Source organism: Vigna unguiculata, chromosome 6, assembly GCF_037176805.1.
Source record: "Vigna unguiculata cultivar grain cowpea cultivar isolate G323 ecotype 2 chromosome 6, ASM3717680v1, whole genome shotgun sequence".
Lineage (NCBI taxonomy): Eukaryota > Viridiplantae > Streptophyta > Magnoliopsida > Fabales > Fabaceae > Vigna > Vigna unguiculata.
The window spans coordinates 49582828-49603928 of NC_140797.1; the positions used below are offsets into that span (position 1 = coordinate 49582828).

Consider the following 21101-nt stretch of genomic DNA (forward strand, 5'->3'; position numbering starts at 1 on the left):
ATTTGTTCATCAATTACTTGACCATATAAAGCTTAAAGCTGATTCGGTTACTTGGAAGATCGGATTAATCATTCAAAACCATCCATTCACCAACCCTACGAAAGCATAAAATGTGTTCCAAGAATTAAAAACCAAAACTTTAATTTTAATGAGAAGATCGAGGAGAAGAAAAATATGATTTTTCTGACATCAAAGTTAGTTTGTTGGTTGTTAGTTTGGCAGTCATGTTCAAGAACAACGACACATTACATTGTATATTTGTCTTAGGCTTGAAAAAACGACATAAGATGATCCATGTCTTTCTTCTTATGTACCGTGTCTCTCTTCTCAGCTAATTCCAATATCCATAAACACTGAAGTGGAAGCAAAGAAACAAGAAAATGGACCCAACCAATCATCCTCAAATATTACTTACACCCTCTCCTCCAAATCCATCATCATTCAACAATGGATTCCGATTTCAGTTCCACCGTCGACACCTCTCGTCCCTTCACCTCCGTCAAAGAAGCCGTCGCCATATTCGGCGAACGCCTTCTCCTCGGAGAATTCCACTCTCCAAAGCCCTTCTCATCGGGCACTCCGGTGAAAGGACCGTCTCCATCACCGTCGCCATCACCACCGCCGACGAAAACCCCCCAAGACAGCGGCGACCTCGTTGATGTGATAAAGAAGCTGGAGGCAGAGCTCGAGAAAACGAAGGTGGAGCTGAAGCTGCTCAAAGAAAGAGGCAGCGAAACGGAGGTGGCGCTGGCAACGCTCAACGCGCAGCTTCACAAAAATATGTCGAAGCTGGCTCAGGCTGAGGCCGCCGCCGCCGGAAAGGCCGCGGCGGCGGCGGCGACGCCGACCAAGACGGTGCGGTTTGAGATCAGCGAAGATGAGAAGAAGAAAAGGGAGGTGGTGAGGAAGAAAGAGGAGTCGCAAAGCTTGGGTCACATTCTGAGTCTTGGAGAAAACGATCATGTTTTTGGAACCAGAAAAACGAGGAAACACAAACCTATTATCCCTCTTGTCGGGGATTTCTTTTTCAGGAGAAAATCATCTTCCACTACTCATCATCACAATCCTCTCTATGCTTCTCCTTTTTAATCTATCTATGTTTTATTTCTTCATCATTCTTAGTTTCTACCTATGGCTTTGTCTTTTTCTTCTTTTTTTTCCTTCGTCGATTGTTCTTGTCTTTTGTGCTTGTAAAAATTGAACTTGGTAATATGTATCCACGTAAAATTAATACTTTCTCACACCAAATGTGATATGATACACTGATTATAAAGAGTTTGGTTAATTTGATTGATATTGATTAATAAATTTAAAAAAGATCTTATGATATTTCTTTACTATTTAATATTTAAAAACGGGCCTTAAAAGGAAAAGAAGAAAACTTTGTTAAGTTTTTGAGGCCTGTAAAGAGTTGGGCTTAGATAAAAAGGCCCAAAGTGAAGGAAGCAGGATGAAGAAGAGCCGTAAGGTATTTTAATTGTAATTTATTTAAAGAATGGTGTAAAGTTATTTATTCGATAACAGAGAGAAAGATTTGTGGAAGAAAGACGAGAAATCAAAGGTGGAAGAAGAAAGAAAAGATTGTTTTGTGCAGGAGAATAAAATAAAGGTCGAAAAAATTGTGAAGAAGAGGAAGAGACACCACGAGGATGCAAGTTGTGGTGCTGAATACTCAATCCTGCTGCAGAGCCCCACAACATCCTTCGTCTTCTCGTTCCTTCCTATCAAAAAAGGTTCTTTTTTCTCCTGTTTTTAGGGATTATTATTTTGGAATAACCCTCTTATTTTCTAATCTTATGTTGTAATTTTTGCTTCGCAGGGAACCAGGTTTTTCGGTGGCCATGCTTCTTTCAGGAGGAAGGGCAACGTTATGCGTTCTTCTGTTCGGATTCATTTATCGCGCTCTACACGTAGCCTTGGTTAGTCTCTTTGAAAATCTGCACTTTTTTCTGGATCCTTCTTTCAATTGAATTTGTCAGATTCAAAGCTCTATACCTAGATGGATTACAATTGCTGACTATTTAAAATTCAACGTAATACGCAAACGCTGCTCTATGCAAACGTATTTTTTAATCTTAGTAAGTTGAAAATGTAATCTATTTTGAGGAAATGAAAATACAAACTATTTTCTTGCCATCTTAGTTTGTCAGTATTGCTTCCCTTAATTTCAAATTCAGTTTCAGATTCTTTGTTTATATGACGATTGGGGAACCGAATCTCATGATAATTTTATGCTTGTGCAGCAGTAAAGTGTGTTGCTACTCCGAATCCAGCAGTGGAGCTGCCATTAACTGCTGAGAATGTAGAAAGTGTATTGGATGAAATTCGACCGTATCTAATTGCAGATGGTGGAAATGTGGCTTTACATGAAATTGATGGCAATGTTGTGCGGTTGAAGCTTCAGGGAGCATGCGGTTCGTGTCCAAGTTCTGTTACAACAATGAAAATGGGCATTGAACGTCGATTAATGGAGAAGATCCCTGAAATAGTGGCGGTTGAACCAATAGCTGATGAAGAAACTGGTCTTGAACTAAATGAAGAAAACATAGAGAAGGTTAGTTCTGTGTTCTATCAAGATGATCTATATACTTCACTGATTCTTCTGGATTATTCATATTTGAAATAAACTTACTGTTGTTTTGTTGAGAAAACTTGTAGAATGTTTTTTTCTCTCAAATTGTAACACACGAGTACAGTCGTTCACATACAGCAAGGGACTTGATAGGGAAACAATATTTCATAGAGGATATGAATATGCAAATAGTGATTGAGTGGGACTTGAATGTATAGTTTTTTTTTTTATGTTTCTTGGGATTTCTTTGAAACAATCCAGCGGATATACGATTATTTCTAAGAAAAAATAAACGAATAATAAAATATTGGTAACTTTTATAAATTACATTGTAATCACGTTAGTTGATGGAAGTCATCTGTGAAATTCAGACCATTTGGGAAAAGAAAAAGTTACACATTTTTCGTGAAGAATGCTTTAGTTATTTGTGGGTAAGTTTAGTAATAGTTTACACACATTAAGACCCTCAAAGCAAAAGTGGTTTAGAAGAAAGTAATCCCCTCCCGTGATTCCCATTAGTATGATACAAAATCAATTGCACAAGGAAGTCTTTACCTTAGATGTTGCTCAATTCTGTACACTGTTTATGTGATGGAAAGATTTCTGTTAACTACTAGCTGTTAAAATGAGGTTTAGGCCTCAATATCGAACTCTGCATTTCAGTATAAGAAAGATGCTTTATCCCGCTAGGTTGTTAAACTGTACATGTTGTTTTTCATATGTTCTATGTATAGGATTGTGTTTATTGAGACTATCATAGTAAGCTTATGTTTCTTTTCGCTGGTGTTATTGAAAGTGTGGTAGATTTGTCAATACGTCACATTCTTATTTACTGATGGTAAGAAATGGGACAAACACTGGACTTTATTCTATCTTTTTAAGTCATTGTATCAAGAATAATGTCTCTATATCAAGCAAGACCTGTTCAGCTATTGTATAAATGAATAATATAGTTTGTGTAACATTAAGCATAAAGTGAAATGTTTGAAGAATTTAATGTTTTATTAACTGGTTCAGGTTCTTGAGGAAATAAGGCCCTACTTGGTCGGGGCTGCCGATGGAACTCTTGAATTGGTAGCTATTGATGAGCCAATAGTAAAGATCCGAATCACAGGCCCTGCTGCTAGTGTCATGACTGTGCGTGTAGCTGTTACACAGAAGTTGCGAGAGAAAATACCAGTCATAGCAGCTGTTCAGCTTTTATGATAGTTTATTTCCAAAGAAGAATAGAACTATCATGGCATTCTTGTAATTTTTCATGTACAACGCTAATAGAAATAAAGTGTTACATGTTATGTATAGTATATGCTGTCAAATGATTCTTTTTATTTTTTATGAAAATCGATATTCACACGCTTTTACAGTAGAGGGTTCAATTACTGTAATCAAACTATAGTTAATTTATTTGTTTTGTTTATCCGTAATGTTTTAAATCGTTATATTTTTGTCTGCACTCCTGTTTTCCATTAACTAGGTTTTCAATCAAACTATTAATCATGCACGAAATTCCGAATAGAAAAATGATATTTTAACCTATTTTTTTTTATCCACTTTTAATCCATCACTTTCATCACTTTTAGATTATTTATTTCTAATTTTTTTTAGTGATGTGATGATTTAAAGGTGATGAGATTGATAGATTAAAAGTGGGTCAAAAAAAGTGAGTTAAAATATCATTATTCATCCCGAATATAGTGTCGTCATTAACGCATCATGGTGATTTATCCTATTTTGTTAGAAATGAAAGCTATTGTTTAACGAATTGCCCTTTCAACAGATCATGGTGTATAATAGCTAATCTTTGTAATCCGTTTCAGTTTTTAATTGTCAGTTACAGATCATGTTCAATGACATCTTTTTCCAATGCTCCAACCTAATTCTCTTGATTATTGGGAATTTCGCAGGTCTGACCAACTTTTAGAGAAACTAAAAGTTGAAAAGAAAACAAAAAGAAGTTTTGTATTGAATAAAAGGAAAAAGGGTTTCCCCTCTAAAAGAAGCCAATGCACAATTTATACTAACAATTTTTTTTAATCTCCCCTATAAGTATTTAATCAACCTCTCTAAGCAACTAACTAACCCATTGATTATGTTAATGAACTCCTTATATCCTAACACATTTCTTCTACTATAATCGCGTTGTTGATCAGGCTACTACTGAGAAATTATGAATGGTATGAACTTCAGAAAAATGTTATATTGCACATGGGATCGCTAATAAGTTACACCTTATTCCTTCCTATTACTCGATTCCAAAATTAAATTTAATACGTACACTAGGCTATAGGCCTATTTTATAAGCACAATTGTGGATTTTCTTCATTAAGAACAATCATTTGGCTACGGTATCTTGATAATTGGTTAACGCGAAAAATTTCCGCAAAGAACGGTAAGAATATGGAAACGTGAATATTAAAAACAAAAATATAAGCATTATTACTCGAGATAACAAATTACTGCAACGCAATTTCAAACACAGTTGATCATAGCTTAAGCAATAAGAAAAATTTACCAGTGATCTCTCTAAATAAATCCTATGTTTCATAACAAGGAATAATTGCGCTCATTTCTTTCTGATGGAAGCCTCTCACTACAGCGTCGAAACTGCAAACTCAGTAATGGACATCTTTTAAAAAAGTACACAAACTGTAAACAGCGTTTACTCGATGTTTTTTACTATAATACATTCAATCTCCCTAAAATAGCATCCGCTGGGTGTCCTCGAATAATTGGTTTCTCAAACCTAACATGTTACATCAAAATTGCAGTTCTATTCTAACCGCAAGCGAGGTTTTGTGGATATGAATTCCAGGAATCGGCTAAAGATTTTAGAACGACAAATATCTGTGAAAAACAAAAACAATCCAAAAAACCAGAGCAAGAACCTCACTACTCGGGTGCCCATCATTTTGCCTTGCAGTGCTTTCTATTTAAGAAATGAGGAACAAAATTGTTGAAAAGTTGCAGGCTATCATCCTAGATTTTGTCCGCCAATCACACGCCTGTATATCCGTATTTATACTAATGACAATAAAGTTTGATCAGTTTATCAGCACCAGCTGTAAATAACCATGGCTGTCTGGGGTGAAATTTACAGTCTAGTATCCCTGCAATGCAGACAACTTCCAATTAAGATCAAGAAGTATTTAGCATATAAGTAATTATTCTCGAATGCATTGTCAGATAAGAATATAATGGGCAATCATCAACCTCATACTCGGTTGGTTCATCAATTAACGGCAATCGTGTCAACAAATTACATCTACAAAAAGACCATATTGCATAAAGATGAAAACTAAAGGCCAATAAATTACTTGGAAGATTGTACTGATCATTCAGAGACTGTTTATTTTTCCTTTTCACCGCCTACTCTGATTACATAAAATATATATATATATATATATATATATATATAGTTTCGATATTTTTATCCTCCTACCACCATGTACTATCCTAACTGATTTTATAGTTTTCAAATGCTTGACTTGTTTTTTTCCCTTTCTAGACAAGGCTATAACATCTAGGCTCCTCTCATCCTACTATCCTAAACTGATTTGATAGTTAAAACACTGGACTCATTTATATATCCCAAATTTATTAACATAAAAGGTTTAAACAGACAAAGACACTCCTCTCATCCTACTACCCTAAACTTATTTGATAGTTAAAACACTGGACTCATTTATTTTTTAAGTTCGTCTGAACTTTCAAAAAAAAAAAATGGATCCCAAATTTATTAACATAAGGTTTAAACAGCCAAAGACTCACCTCTGCCATTTGAACTGGTATGACCACGAAGAATTTCCAAAGGAACAATAAGGGGATTTTGATTAAGATCAGAATAAACCATTCCATGAAAAACATATGCAGTGCAGTCATCTGAACATGAAGCAAATAAGGGATACGAGCGATGAAAGATGACATTGTTGATATCTTTTGGGTGACACCTGCAACAATAAAATTATTAAAATTGATCTGTATATAGACATTAAAACAGAAAATGAGGTTTCTTAACAAATTGTTTCAAATAACTAATAGCTCATTGACCAATACAAAAATAAACCATAGCTTTTTTATGTTTCTCTACACCCTGTTAGTTTAGTTTTTTCGAATAATGAAATTTTATGAAGTGGCCTTGCTAACACAAAGGGAACTCATCATGTAATAAATTTAAAATTTCAAACAATATCTTAATTTAACAGGAAATTGTATTTTAAACTTAATGGATGGGGGAGACTGTTATTATAATATAACATCAACATAAGTTGACATATTCACTGATGCTAATTTTCTAATCAGCTACCACACAAATTGGTAAAGGACATGGAAGGCTTTAGAGCCCAATACTATATAATAAGTTGTGCGTTCACAAGCAGAGAAACTGTGGCACAAAAAAAAATACCGAGTTTGCATTCCTTCAAATAGCAGATAAAAATATACTTACTTAAGAATTTTATATGGTTTAGATGAAAGGTCCATGTCAAACCAACACATCTTGCCCTCTTTGCTACCCACAATTAAATTATCACCTGCATGGAATGCATACAGACAAACAATTATGATGAGTAATTTTCCACATTTTTTGAGTAAAAGAGGGAAAGTGACTACAATATAATTCTATAAAAACAATAATCACACCTCCAGGATGAACTGCAATAGATGAGGCTTCACGAAGTCCAGTATCAAGCTTTTTTATGAGCTTGGTCTTTAATAAATCATACACTCGAACGCTCTTTTTCGTACAAACAAAGAAGATGGAACGGGATGGATGGAAGGTTGACCGAACAGCAAGTCCACGTAATTTGAAAGGAAGCTTTTGTGTAAGCTTCTTGGATAACTGGTGTATCAAAACTGCTCTGGACTCACGTAAAGAAATTGTCAAGGAAAAAACCAACCAACCCCTTAGTTTAATATATTTATGTCCCTCTAAATTTCATATAATTCACGTAAGAAAACAAATCAGCTAAAATGTTGGTAATCAAGAACTAGTTCAATACAGTTTATTTCAGGTAAATTTCACAGATAAAGAAGCCACATACTAAACACAGCCATTAATGAAGCATGGCATGCAACAGGAGGAATGACATGACAAATAGCACCTCAAGTCTAAAAGGTTATATTTATTCTAATTGAAGTTAAAAGCCAGCCATGCCTTGTGCTGTGTTGAACAAAATAAGATTGCCTTGCCATCAAGATATATTACACTAATATGCAAGCACGTGGACATTTATTTGCATACACCCAACAATAACAGAAGTCAATAGTATACCAAAAAATATAAAGGAAAAAAATCATAAACAATCATCACCAGAGACATGTAGTGTTGTAAAGCAATAAACCAATGAATGAATAATGAGGTATGCATAAATTGATAGGAAACCCTTAAAAAGGATATCTGTTGGCATTACTGTTGAAAAGTAGTCACCTTTCCGGTGCCATTCTACAGCAGTAACTGTCTGCAAAAACAAATATACAAATGTTTAATTGAACAACTACACAAATTTAATAAACAAGCGAACCAAAATGGAAATGGAAACAAATGTGAAAATACCTTGAAGTGCCTTAACCTTAAGCCCATATGTTTGTCATCTTTAAGCCAGCTTACACTAGGTGCTTTATCACCTGCAAACTCGAGCATGATTAGAAAAAAAAAAAAAAAACTACAATTATGGGACATAAAACCTCATAAGCATTGATATAAATAACAAATCAACATACACCCAAGTGACCAGTTAGGTTTAAATTTTAAGTCAATTCCCCCTTCCAATAAAAAGTTCAGTCGGGGTTCATAGACCAACTCGAGAGTTTGGATCTCTTGGAGCTTTCTATTGAATGTTTAAAACCAAAGTGACAACAGCACTGACCAGAGTCATCTGATGCTGTTGAAGAGTCAATCCAGAGAAGCTCCTTAATCTGGTTCTGCAATTCTTCATCCCCCAAACCGGTGTTCAGTAGAAGTACATCTTGCCCCCTAAACAAAGATTTACCATTGATTTATTTTCACAATCAAAACATATATAAACATTAAGAATTTTATAGGACAAAAGGTATATGACACTTAATAGCCAATAAAATCAGACTTACGCAGAAACAGCTAGGATATGCATATCAGGCAGAGGATTCCAGGAAACACAACTAACAGCTTCACCAACCTCCCACCGCCTAAGACATCTGCCAGTTTCGACCTCCCAGACACGGACAGTTCCATCACTTGAACCTGCGCAGATAGCAGAAAAATGAGACCCATCTCCATCCCTCCTAACATGAAACAGCAATATATGTCATCAATATTCATACCTGAAGCCATCCATTGCCCTGAAGCTTCAACGGAAATTGATGTAACAGCATCTTCATGGCCTTTATACTCAATATAGCATGATATGGGATAAGGCTTAAGCTCCTTTCGACTCGGAAGCTTTGGCTTTAAAGATTCAGGATCAATATTAAGCTAGAACACAGAAAGAAAAGAAAAAGTGAACAAATTATACCAATTATAATATACACACACTCGCACCAAAAATCAAATCAGTAAACTAGTTCATTTGACAGATATGTCACTCACGCGCTTTTTCCGAACTCGAGGACATAAGTACAGATCCAAACAACGTTCAAAGGATTCCTTCATAGCATTCTCATATGCAGGGATGCTCCTCATAGACGTAAACCTGACCAAAGTAACATTTAGCCCAACACTACAGAAAGAAGGGAGTAAAAACGTTTGCCCTGAAACAAAGTACCTTTTTGGAATAAACTTAGGACGGTCTTCCTCAAACATCAATTGATAAGAATTTATCTCCTCTTGGGTTGGAATGTACTCTAAAGGAGGATTATAAGACTCATCATGGCCTACAAAGTGAAATTATATTACCAATCGATACACCAAAATCAGGAGCAAAACAAATACTATCTATTAGTAGATTTTGGTTCTCCAAAATGTATGTCACAGTTAATACCAGGTAATTTCTGCTTTGGGGCAGGAATGTAAGCCAAATGATTTGATTTTTCTGTTGAACCAGAATCATCTCCCCACAAGAGATATGGGCCATCTTCCTCTTTTGGTTTGTCAAAAGTAATTGTTCCCTTGCGAATTGCTCTAACATACTGTACAACCTGTAGACATACGGAGGTTTAAGAGTGATAAGAAAAATCAAGTTGTTTCCAATGTCTAGTCTGAACATCTCCACACTAGTAAACAAAGGAATGATTACCTTTTTAGCTTCCCACTTTGAAGGAATAAACCTTCTTTTTGGTTCAGGAGCATTAGACAATGGATGTTTGGCATCTTCCCATTTATACCAGTCAACATAATCCTGGATATTACATAGGAGAGATGAAATTTAGGAAGAAAAATGTCCACACTAATTATATTTAAAATTGTACTCAAGATCCCTAAAAGATTAAAATAAGATGGAAATTAACACATACCGGATATGGATCAAAGTCAGAATGTGGTGCCTGATTTTTGAGCAGTCTACGGACAAGTTTGATTTCATCTTTTGTCAGCTCAACTACCTCATCATTGTACTCATCATAGATTTTCCGCCTTCAATGTTTAAGAATGTAGACAGATCAAATATGTTTCCAGAAGGACAATAACATTAACAAACTAGAAAAAATATTTCCCCCCAAGATGTACGTGTTATACTTATAACAAGAAGAAAAAGAAACCAATGAGAAATAATTTCACAATAGGAATCGTGCAAATACAAGCTACTTTGCCCTTGTAACCCAACCACAAAATACCATGCTCATACTTATCTTGTAATCCACGGCTGATGGAAAAGTTCAAAACCAAGTGGCTAATATAGAAAAGATGAAAAACTTAAACCCAAACATTTCTGGTTTTTAAACTATATGTCCTGATATTTCCATCAGAACATGTAGGATTCTACCAATTTTTCCACTATTAGACTTTGGTTGACATATTTAGTGTGCATTTGGTTGAACCCATTTTGAAGAAATGATTGACTATTTTCCCCAGCTTCCTATAATAGTTCTTCACCACCATTTATTTATTTAAAATTATCCAATTTACCTTCTTTAATGTATTGTAATCTGTTCTGCTTAGGGGCATAGGGTTTAAAAAATAACAATGCTTATTCAAATTTTAGGCCTCAACATAATAGAAAGGATACCAAATGTAAAATCTCAAAGAAAATATCATATAGATCAAGGAACATACTCTCTGGGTACTGAATAGATGGATGTAAGGTTGAGTGTCGGTGTTTATAAGCATTATGAGGAGAAAAGAATACAATAATGGAAATTGAAATGAAGGAAATAAGTAGCACAGGTGTATGAAACTAACCAACTCTTAGAATCATCAACATTTGCAAGAAATGAATCTAACTTGTCTTGTTTTTCCTTTTTCTTGATCTTCTTGCCCTTTATGTCGTATCCAATATGAGGTTCGTCCTCATACCACTTCAAAGGTACATCTCCGATGGTGTTTCGAGGAGCCACCTATAAAAGAGACACAAATGATGTTAGCATAATTCGGCTTCTTAGAACGAGCCAAAATCCAATATGTTAGCCTGTTTCAGAAGACAATGGCAGTGATCACCTCATCCTCGGAGGAGTCACTCTCAACTACTTGCTGATCGAGGTCAGAGTTCTCACTTCCACTGCCTTCACCATTGACAATGTCCTGCAACGATCTCTTCAACTCATATTACTTATGGTAACAAAAGCAACAACAAAGCCTTCTAGTTAAACATTATATGTTATTGAGAACAGAATATAGTTTACCTCGTCCAGAGAAGATTCAGTTCCTTCGGCTTCTACATTGCCGGAGCTACCGCCATTCTCAGAGGAATCATCTTCTAATTCTGATTCAGATAGAGAATCCAGGGAGGCAGAAGATTCGCCATCGTCTGCAGAAGAGTCCTAGAAACAGAACACGTGCACTTCTAGCATCAGTATACAGCCACAGTTACACAACGTTATATGAAGTCAGAATTCCTCGAGAATAGTACCTCGTAGTCGGAGTCAGAGTCAGAATCGGACACTGGTGGCGAAGGAACCTTCTCAGAAGGAAGTGGAGCTTCTTCCTCATGGACGTCGTTTTTCGGCATGGTCTTCTTCTTCCCCTTCATTTTCAAAGTTAGGGGAGTTAGGGTTTTGTTTGGAGGAGGGAAAGGGTTTTAAGAGTGGTTACTCAACCAGCCGCAATCTTCATAAAACTCTGCACTTCAAAAAAGAAAACACCCTAGACAGTAAGGAATCAAATTATAATTTTTTTTAAAGCAAATCAAATTATATATTATATATTTGCACTTTAAAATGTAAAAAAAAATGTTATATAAATTTTAAATTACACAATTTTTGTCGATTTAATTTTAATTATTTATCATAAGGTTTAATGTTAACACCTTGATGATGCTAAGTTTTACGAGATTACATAATTCTCCCTTTTTTACATTTGTAATGTATATATTTTATATTCTTATTATTATTTTTAATTATATTTTAAAATTATAATAATTTATAATAATATATAAAGAGATTTCGTCTTTTGTGTTTATATTTCAAAATATGAATAGTATCCTTTAAAATATAATCATTTATTAAATTTTTGAAAATTGACTATTACTTTTATAAGTTTTTTTTTTTAAATGTCTATATTTACTTCTTCTTTTTTTGTGTATTTATCAACAGATATTTTATCATCTTTAATGATACTAGTGTACATATAGGCATTGTCCTGCCTCTGTATACACATTTTTTAAATGTGTGTTATTCTATTAATAGGTGATGATAATATAATGTTATTAAGATAATAAATAAAATAAAATTATATTTATTAAAAATAAAGTGAAATATATACAAAAAAAATGAGAGAATAATTGTTGATAAATAGAAACAAAAAATTTGTAAAAATAAGGTTAATTTTCAAAAATTTAATATATAATTATATTTTAGAAGATAAATTTGGTATTTTGAAATATGGACAAAAAAAAATCCTCTTTTTATATTGTTATAGATATTTCACTTTATTTTTAATAAATATAATTTTATTTTATACTAACTTAAAAACATTACATTATCATCACCTATTAACATAATATTATTCACATTTAAAAAATTTACACACACGTGCGCTTATATAAATAAAGAGTTTATCTTATACTTTTATTTTATCTTTAATTATATTTTAAAATAAAACAATAAATAATTTATTAACAATTAATAAAGGGTGTTTTTTTCTTACTTTTCTTTTACACTTTGTTTTACTGATTTATTTTTGGAGTAATTGTTTCTTAAATTTATATAACTATGATATAAGAATTATTTACTCAATAAAAAATGGAGAATGTCCCCCAGTCCTTATATCCTAGCACAAGGTTATAACTATAGTCTTTTCATAGTAATATCTCACTGATGACTATGATTCAGAATAAGGTTTTCTTTGCCCTCCCTATAAAATGTGTAACAAAAGTCCAAAGCCAATCCCAAGAAATAGCTTCATATACATTAAATATTTGTTTAAGTTTACAATAGTTTAAATTTGCATTCGGTCTAAATTCCTTTTTGAAAAGAAAAAAAAAATCTAAAAAAGAATCAATAATCTTGTAACTTTATTTTGAGATATGACTCTTAAAAATTTATAAGGTTCACATCCTAATTAAAATTCTATCAACTTCTCAAGATTAAAATTTGGACTTTAAGTGAATGTTTATATGACACTTGAAAGGTACACTATTTAATTTTTGCAATTTTTAAAATTTATAATTTTTTTTCAAATTCTTATATGATAAAAATGTTGCCTTTCATGTAAACAAGCTTCTTATCTTATAATATTTTTTGTCACTTTTTCAAATTATTTTCTTTTTTTACGCTTAATTTTATTTTAATATTTAATAATATTAAAATGTAATTATTTTATTATATAAATATTTTTAACATTTTGTAGTTGTGCATGAAATAAACTGATAATTAGAATTATATTTATTTATATGCATTTTTTTTCTTTAAATAAAATAAAATTACATTTATAATAATTATGTCAATATTAAATTTAACTATAATTTTTTTAAATTTAAAACATATTAATTATCTTTAACTAATATAATATCCGAGAACACCTTGCATTCTCCTTGATCAATTATTTACCCTATCACATGCAGTACTGTTTTTTATTCCTTATTTATGTTTTCATTCAAATTGTTCTAAAAGATTTATGGACTACAATTTAACTTTTTTTTTTACACAACATTTATCATTAATTATATTTAAGAATCATAATAACTTTTAGAAAAGAAAAAAAAAAGACATATCTCTTACAATTATTATTAAGGTCAACAAAAAAATTTGTGACCACACCTTTTTCCACAATAATCAATAATATCTATATATATTTGATAACAATAAATAATAATAATAATAAATAATAACTATAAGGTTAAAAAATAATTTTACATTTTAATCTATTAAAACATTCTTTTATTTTATCAAATTCATGAATATTTCACAAACTGCCTGTTTTCCACTAGTAATATAAAATAGTGAGATTAATATTTTAAAATACTTAGTAAAATTCAGTGTGAATGTTTCTACCCTTCTAAATGAGAATAAATTAAAATTACACGCCATTTTAAAATTAAACAAAACTATTGTTTTAATCTCACTTGATAAAGGTAGGACGAACCCTAAATTTATCTTATTTCCTCTGCAATTTATAATTATTTATTTTATATGTTTTTCTTGTAATAAAAGTAATATATAAATTATGGTATATTTAAAATTGATTACCAATAAATGTATTTTAATACATAATTACTTGAGATATAAAATATGTGATTTATAATTTGTATAATTTAAATTATAATAAAAGGTTATTTTTAAGTATTAGTATTATTTTAAAAACTACTAAATAATTTAAATAAAATGGAATCATTTGAAATTATTAAAAGAATTCTGACATTATAAAACACATATGAAATTAAAAAAAAAGTTTACCGGTGTTTTTTGCATTGAGGTCTAGTGTAGTATAATTCAAAATACAATATAAATTATAAAATCTAAAATATATTTTTCCATATAAAAAGTAAAAAATCTCTAATGAAGAAAGTAGGGAAAGCTGCTAAAAAAACTACGAGCCAAATAGCAAAGCTGCTAAAAAATTATTCATCAAGACATTCCTTGGCGGTCCCACGACATCTACAGAAATGATATTTTGACGTACAACAATTTTTTTTTTCACTACTATATGATTATTTTACCCTTATCATGTGTGTCAAATAAAAGTAAATGTGTCAGAGGTCCATTACTCAATATCATAACCTCATTCAATAGTTGGCCAGCAATTAAGGTCACAAATAAAAAGCACTTAAAGGATTAAAATTACAACACTGAAGCAAAATCCCAGAGAAGTTAAACTTAAAACATATCCCCCACCACCAACAAGAAGACAGAGTCACTATTCTAGCCAGTACCAATGTTATGAAGAGAACCAAAGAAAGATAGATGATGCAGGCTTGCTACAAAATTTTTAATCTATAAAGCAATGTGGCAGTAGGTTTCCGCTCTAAATAACAAGCTAAAACTGATTTTCAGTTATCTAACTCCTCCATTCCGGTATACTACTTGTCTTTTGCAGCTTTCACCATAGATTTAATGTTTCTTCTGCTTTGGCAGAATCGGAAAAACGAAACATCCACTAATGTCTCCATGAATTGATCATAAATGGCTACAGCCCAAGTTTAGATAGGAGCTGACGCCATCTCGGAGTTTCTTCATCGAAAATATAGGTCAAGGGTGATATTAGAACTCCACTGCCTCCAATCTGTTGCATTGTAGTCAACAGGAAATCATGAGAATCAAAGATGAACAAGAAAAATAGTTTTTGGTATGCGAGTAAAGCAGCGACCATTGCATTTTGCTCAAATATAATGCCACATGATAAGCAGAAGCTTTCAAAAAATTTCAAGAATTTTCTGGTGAAATTTGCATTTGGTGGCTAGCCGGTGATAACAGGAATCAATCATTCAAACCACCACCGCCCATTCTACCTTCATTTCCTAATTTTATTCCTATGTTTTACCCCACAAGCTAACAAATATCTTCACACCAGTTTCATAAATGATAATAATTCAAAAAACTTCATTAGCTCAAAAACTCACCGCTCTCAGTTGTTGTATAGACTTGTACAATGCCTTCTTAGGCACGCATATGACAATGGCATAATAGTCCGAAGTTACCTTCCCATCACGCTTGCAGAAAACAGGACTTACAGTGGGACCCTGCAGACAGACAATCAAGTGCGTATTTTACAACTGGGAAACATTTGTAACAAAAAATGTCATAATTACAAAGCCCTCAGAATATGCTCACGCAGAAGAAAGATAAGCAAATACTTCGGTTCATAACGTATCACACCTGCAAACCAGCTAATGATGGTTGACTGAGTATTCTCTCAGCCACTTCCTCTGCACTGCTTCCCCTCATGTTTGCAGTAACCTGTCAAGTCAAGCATTAGAAAAATGGAATTAAAATAAATACGACGATGGTAGAGATATTGAGAATCATAAACTATGCACCGTGAACTGCCCAATCGCCCTCAGATGTGCTTCCAATCGCTCGAGCATCTCATGTGTTGTTTCAAGTACTCCTTTACGTTGGATCATTGATTTCCTGCTTGCAATAAGAACAGCCTGAAGAGCATTCAATTGTCAGTGTAAGACAACCTAACAATGGAGAGAATACAGAAGCAGATTTCCCATGCCTAGATTGTTTCTAATGTACAACCAACAAATCGTCGTAGTCAACATCAAAAAAGTCAACAATTACTAACCTGGCTCTCCAAAACAACTCCACCTTTGATTTCCTTCAAGTTGTTTTCCCTCAGTGTAGTACCACTACTTACAAGGTCCAAGATAGCATCAGCTATCCCCATCTAAATAGAGAAAAAACAAAACGCTACTTAGATTATAAATAACAAATCCCGCATGTATGGCAGTACCATCCGTAAATTGAACATGTAGTAATTGATACTTCATTTTAGATGCAAAATCAGAGGGATAAATTGGGTAGCGATTTTGTATGGAAAGTGGATATCATTTGTACAAAAGATTTTCTCATCTGCACCATGAAATGGCCAAAATTCTGACTGAAAAATCACCGTATAAGAGGTTGCCAACAGACCTTTAGCCCAGTAGTTAACCACAGATCACATCCCAGACAACACCTCATAAGATAAAACAGAATACATACACACAGAGGGAAGGTACATTGGTAATTTCATCAAATTTCACAATTCAACAAAGCACTGCAGAATTTTTAAAACATTCTTCATAATCTTGTGACAGAATAAGCAGAAAAAGAATCAGTGACGTGACTCAGGTCCCCATATTATACTTTACATAGTGATGCTGTTGTTAAAACTGGACACTTTAATATATGCTGGTCAATATAGCACACATACCTTAAGCATAGAATGGAAACAACAAAAGCATATAGTAATCTTTTTCGAAGAAGAAAATATTTAGGGAAAATTAAAAGCAAATCAGTGACATCTCTATAAATATATTGCAAAACTTAGCCAGCTACTATGTTTCTGCAGTTTAACAGTCTTTCATCCTTTATATGAAATTTAAACATCATCGTTTTCATCTCCTACACTAGTATATTAAGTAGCATCATCTTATCAATAAGCATGTATGGCAAGTAACAGCATCCACAACCCCAACATGCTGGGAGTATCAAAAAGAAATCTTGTCATAAGACAAAAGCTCACATGCTTGATCATTAGAAAATTTAAATGAACGAATTCTAGTAAATAAACACTATCTCTCACCGCAGGAGCTGCCTCCAGTGCCCCATCAGCAGTTGAAAATGTCACATGCCTAAGTCCACTCTCTTTCATAAATTTTGGCCCCAGCTGAACAGTAAATCCAAAATTGAGACCAATTTTTCTCTTTTTTAAAACGTAACAGTATAAACTCAAACACAGAGATAATACTCGGAAACAAAAATTGAACTTTAAACACTAACATAGCTGAATCCAGTAGCAACTCTTAGAGGCTTATCTTCTGTCCATTGAGGCATTTTGGCAAGCTCCTCCACTGAATTTACATTTTCAAATATTCCATATTGGGGAATCTGAAAAAACAGAGGATGTTCCAGATAATTTATTGTGCATAACAATGACAAGACCAGAATGTAGAAGTTTTACAACATATTTTAAACTAACCGCAAGGGATAGACGACAGTCACCGTACTCCAGAGCCTCATGGACAATGATAAGATCTTCATTACACTGACAAAAGAAAATTATAGGATAAACACGACTGCCGTGGGGCATTAATCTGCAATTACAGCTAAACTTACGAAAGCAATTTTTTTCAAGCCGGGAAAGTCGTGTATATACACAAGCTAGATAGGCCACATTCAATTATTAAAAAAAAATGGTACTCCATCTTGCCTTACTTATAATACTCGAATTATAAATTTATCTTCTTTTTTTAATAAAACCCAATGACAAAGAATTAAGAAAGAAAGAGAAGGTATTAATGACAAGAGTTATTTTGGAAATATATATATATATATATATATATATATATATATATATATATATATATATATATATATATATATATATATATATATATATATATATATATATATAAATTTATGACAGATTCATTTTAATCAACTATATTGACCACTTTCTTCAATTCTTATTTCTATCCTTACCAGCCAGATTTTGTATGTTCGTAATTTCAGGCAGTAAACCAGTAAAAGAACCGCAGCAATTAAAAATGTGATCGAGAGTAATGAGAAAAAATATAAATGCAAATGCTCACCTGGCCATGTTCACTGACGGTATCGAGTCCCACAATACCAAGGTCAAGATCTCCGGATAACAATTTTCTCACAATGTCTTTAGGCCTCTGAAACCAAACTTCCAGGTTGGACAGCTGCAGAGAAGATAATCGATACATAGACAATTAGCACCAAACCATACCGATGGGGTAACATTACGAAATGAAGCTGGAAACTACAGAACTTTTCACATCAAATGAACAAAAAAAAAAAAAAAACACAACACACCTGAGGAATTTCAGCAACATACTGTCTAGGATTGACCTGCTTCACTGACAATTGACAATTCTTCACATATGAAACACGGCATCGTAGTCAGAGTTAGTAGAAGAACATAAAAGTGCCCTAAACAATATAAACATGAGAGGCTAATCGAATCGATTTTGCGATGAGAAAGTAATAACGAATTTCACCTTGAGAAGTTCGAGGGTGTCGGCGGACATACGACCTTTGCTGGGCAAACCGAGACGGATCTCTTTCCTGTCGACGGGTCGGGCGGGAGGGTTTCCGTTGAGGAGTTGGGGCTCCGCTTGCGGCTGAGGCACGGAGAGCGAGGCGTGGCAGCACCAACTCCGAGACCTGAGCGGAACCGAAGCGTGCAGAGGAAGATTCATGGTTGTCAACATTATGATTATGGCTACTGCGAGATCAACACAGACTCAGATTTGCCTGCTACGCTCTACTGTTTCTGAACAATAATGGTCACCGCGAGAATGTGTGGATATTCTTCTCCACGTACTCTTCTTGGGCCTTTACTTCAAATCAGACAACAAAACTTTTTCTCACACTCCATTACTGATTTTTTTTATTTTTTCTTTTACTCCAGTGGGGTATATGTTTCATTTTGTTTTTTATGTCCTAATGTCCACAACATGTCCCACTAAAAAACATCAATTGCTGTAACTCTTTTTTTTTTCTAATTTAATTATTTTGTAAATCAAATTATGTCATTGTATAATGTTGTGAATTGATATAGGCTTAAATACTTTCTTGTCCTATTTTTGTAATGTTTGTCGTTGTGGATGGTATTTATTTTGACAGAATGTTTAAAATGGTTATTAACTCTTACAGAATGTTTACAATGGTCTTTATTTTCAGCAATTCGTGTATTTTATTTGGTCTTTTTCTGTAACCTCGTTCAAATCATTAACGGAGTATTGTACAGGTGACACGGTTTGTATGTACAGTACACACAACACATCATAATACAAACCGTGCCACATATACAATGTTCCGTTAATGATTTAAACAACGTTACAGAAAAAGACCAAATAAAACACGAATTGCGAAAATGAAGACCATTTAAAACATTCCATAAGAATGAGAATCATTTTAAACATTCTATCAAAATGAGTATCATCCGCAATTAGTGGCGGATCTTGACCAAAATTTTTGGGAACCAAAATAATATACTTAACATTTTTGTCACTAATTTATAGGGGTGGCAAACGGGCCAGCCCGGCCCGTTTTGGTCCGTCAAAAAACAGGCCAGGCCGGACTAACCCGTCAAACAGAAACGGGTCAATAGTCACAACCCGTCCTGTATAGGACGGGCTGGCCCGTCTAGTTTTTTTTAATTGTTTTTTAATTTTTTTAATTAGTTTTCAAATTTTTTAATTTGTTTTATTTTTTTAAATTTGTTTATATATACATATAAATTATTATTAAAGTCATATTTAATCAAATAAAATATTATTTTAACTTTTAATTGATTAGTTAATGTTTTTAATTAGATAAGTTAAAATAATTATTAAATTTACATATTCAATTATTCAATTATAACTAATAATTCAAACTTAATTTGTAGGTGTTAATGATTTAAATTACAATATTATTATATATTTATACATTTAAAATATATAATCTAAAAAATTAATCTTTTTAATTATTTTTAATTTTTAAAAATGGGCCAACGGGCCAGAACGGGATGGCCCGTACTTTGGCCCGTCAAGTTGACGGGCTGGACGGGACGGGTCAGAACGGGCTGATGGGCTGGCCCGTTGGGCCCAACCCGTTTTGCCACCCCTACTAATTTAGTGAAATTAATACATAATTTAGTATAATTATAACTATAAAAGAAATTACACATATTTAAATGATTGTCACTCATTTTTTCATATTCTTAAGCTTATCAAATAATTGAATCACAGTTCAATTTTTCAGACATTTTTTTTTCAATGTAAAAAACCAAAATATTCATTATCTATTTTACTAATATACACATATTGATTCAAAAGTCATCACAAGCTTTCAATTCATCATCGTTATGCTTATATGATGAGCAACCTTATCGTCTTGTTTTCATCTTTCCTTCTTTTTTATCAATTTCAAAAAATGAATTTATTCTTTTGTTTTTTTTTTATCAATATACCTATCTACAAACAAGTTTAAGACTAAAAAAATAATTTATCATAATCTAATCAAAAATTGAGATATATAATTACTAAAAAATATTATGATAATAAAGTCACAATTAAAAACCCTTTATAAAAAATCACATAATACATTACTTGCTCTTCTATATTCATAAAAACTGAATATACAAAAAGGTAATGAGATAAAAAAAACATAACTAAATATTAATTAAGTATTTCATTACCAAATAAGACAAGATAACATTACTTTTTTTTTTCTCTAAGAATATAAGAGAATATATGAAAAAATAAGGGTAAAAATAATGAGTTTTTGTTTAATTTCTTTTTTTCAG

At 32.8% G+C, this 21101-nt stretch overlaps 4 protein-coding genes across 6 annotated transcripts; 2 read left to right on the forward strand and 2 right to left on the reverse strand.

The window, feature by feature from the left end:
• The first annotated feature begins 301 nt into the window (after positions 1–301).
• Positions 302–1285, forward strand: LOC114188919 (WEB family protein). The gene has a single exon (XM_028077590.2). The coding sequence runs from the start codon at positions 448–450 to the stop codon at positions 1087–1089; it is 642 nt and encodes a 213-aa protein (XP_027933391.1). The 5' UTR covers positions 302–447; the 3' UTR covers positions 1090–1285.
• A 214-nt stretch (positions 1286–1499) lies between these two features.
• On the forward strand, positions 1500–3989 carry NFU2 (NIFU-like protein 2). 2 transcript variants are annotated; one of them, XM_085675279.1, is made up of 4 exons: positions 1500–1733; positions 1820–1919; positions 2244–2554; positions 3590–3989. In XM_085675279.1, exons 1-4 carry the CDS (start codon positions 1650–1652, stop codon positions 3776–3778), a joined length of 684 nt encoding a protein of 227 aa, XP_085531405.1. In that variant the 5' UTR covers positions 1500–1649; the 3' UTR covers positions 3779–3989. The 2 variants fall into 2 exon arrangements, with proteins under 2 accessions (XP_085531405.1, XP_085531406.1); XM_085675280.1 differs by having other exon boundaries at positions 2247–2554.
• A 1183-nt stretch (positions 3990–5172) lies between these two features.
• LOC114188645 (Transducin/WD40 repeat-like superfamily protein) lies at positions 5173–11778 on the reverse strand. 2 transcript variants are annotated; one of them, XM_028077214.2, is made up of 18 exons: positions 11548–11778; positions 11321–11458; positions 11136–11219; positions 10881–11035; positions 9998–10115; positions 9781–9882; positions 9526–9682; positions 9310–9418; positions 9135–9237; positions 8870–9020; positions 8657–8789; positions 8437–8543; positions 8124–8194; positions 7968–8028; positions 7211–7438; positions 7017–7101; positions 6341–6519; positions 5173–5679 (listed from the first exon to the last, which is right to left on the reverse strand). In XM_028077214.2, the coding sequence occupies exons 1-18, from the start codon at positions 11665–11667 to the stop codon at positions 5594–5596; spliced, it is 2187 nt and encodes a 728-aa protein (XP_027933015.1). In that variant the 5' UTR covers positions 11668–11778; the 3' UTR covers positions 5173–5593. The 2 variants fall into 2 exon arrangements, with proteins under 2 accessions (XP_027933015.1, XP_027933014.1); XM_028077213.2 differs by having other exon boundaries at positions 11136–11231.
• A 3059-nt stretch (positions 11779–14837) lies between these two features.
• Positions 14838–19146, reverse strand: LOC114189083 (ATP phosphoribosyltransferase 2, chloroplastic-like). The gene is made up of 11 exons (XM_028077790.2): positions 18808–19146; positions 18623–18682; positions 18376–18489; positions 17763–17828; positions 17564–17671; positions 17367–17450; positions 16365–16466; positions 16111–16224; positions 15950–16030; positions 15694–15813; positions 14838–15356 (listed from the first exon to the last, which is right to left on the reverse strand). The coding sequence occupies exons 1-11, from the start codon at positions 19018–19020 to the stop codon at positions 15261–15263; spliced, it is 1158 nt and encodes a 385-aa protein (XP_027933591.1). The 5' UTR covers positions 19021–19146; the 3' UTR covers positions 14838–15260.
• Positions 19147–21101: the final 1955 nt, after the last annotated feature.

What these genes read in the sequence shown, in the direction of transcription:
- LOC114188919 (XM_028077590.2), top strand. Translation starts at nt 448, where the DNA reads ATGGATTCCGATTTCAGTTCCACCGTCGACACCTCTCGTCCCTTCACC.
- NFU2 (XM_085675279.1), top strand. Translation starts at nt 1,650, where the DNA reads ATGCAAGTTGTGGTGCTGAATACTCAATCCTGCTGCAGAGCCCCACAA. An exon ending in GTTCCTTCCTATCAAAAAAG is followed by an intron (nt 1,734 to 1,819) that starts GTTCTTTTTTCT and finishes TTTGCTTCGCAG; the next exon opens with GGAACCAGGTTTTTCGGTGG. An exon ending in ATGAAGAAAACATAGAGAAG is followed by an intron (nt 2,555 to 3,589) that starts GTTAGTTCTGTG and finishes TAACTGGTTCAG; the next exon opens with GTTCTTGAGGAAATAAGGCC.
- LOC114188645 (XM_028077213.2), bottom strand. Translation starts at nt 11,667, where the DNA reads ATGAAGGGGAAGAAGAAGACCATGCCGAAAAACGACGTCCATGAGGAA. An exon ending in CTGAATCTTCTCTGGACGAG is followed by an intron (nt 11,232 to 11,320) that starts GTAAACTATATT and finishes TATGAGTTGAAG; the next exon opens with AGATCGTTGCAGGACATTGT. An exon ending in AGGGCAATGGATGGCTTCAG is followed by an intron (nt 8,790 to 8,869) that starts GTATGAATATTG and finishes CTATCTGCGCAG; the next exon opens with GTTCAAGTGATGGAACTGTC.
- LOC114189083 (XM_028077790.2), bottom strand. Translation starts at nt 19,020, where the DNA reads ATGTTGACAACCATGAATCTTCCTCTGCACGCTTCGGTTCCGCTCAGG. An exon ending in CCGTCAGTGAACATGGCCAG is followed by an intron (nt 17,829 to 18,375) that starts GTGAGCATTTGC and finishes TTCTTTTGTCAG; the next exon opens with TGTAATGAAGATCTTATCAT. An exon ending in GAGTTGTTTTGGAGAGCCAG is followed by an intron (nt 16,225 to 16,364) that starts GTTAGTAATTGT and finishes AATGCTCTTCAG; the next exon opens with GCTGTTCTTATTGCAAGCAG.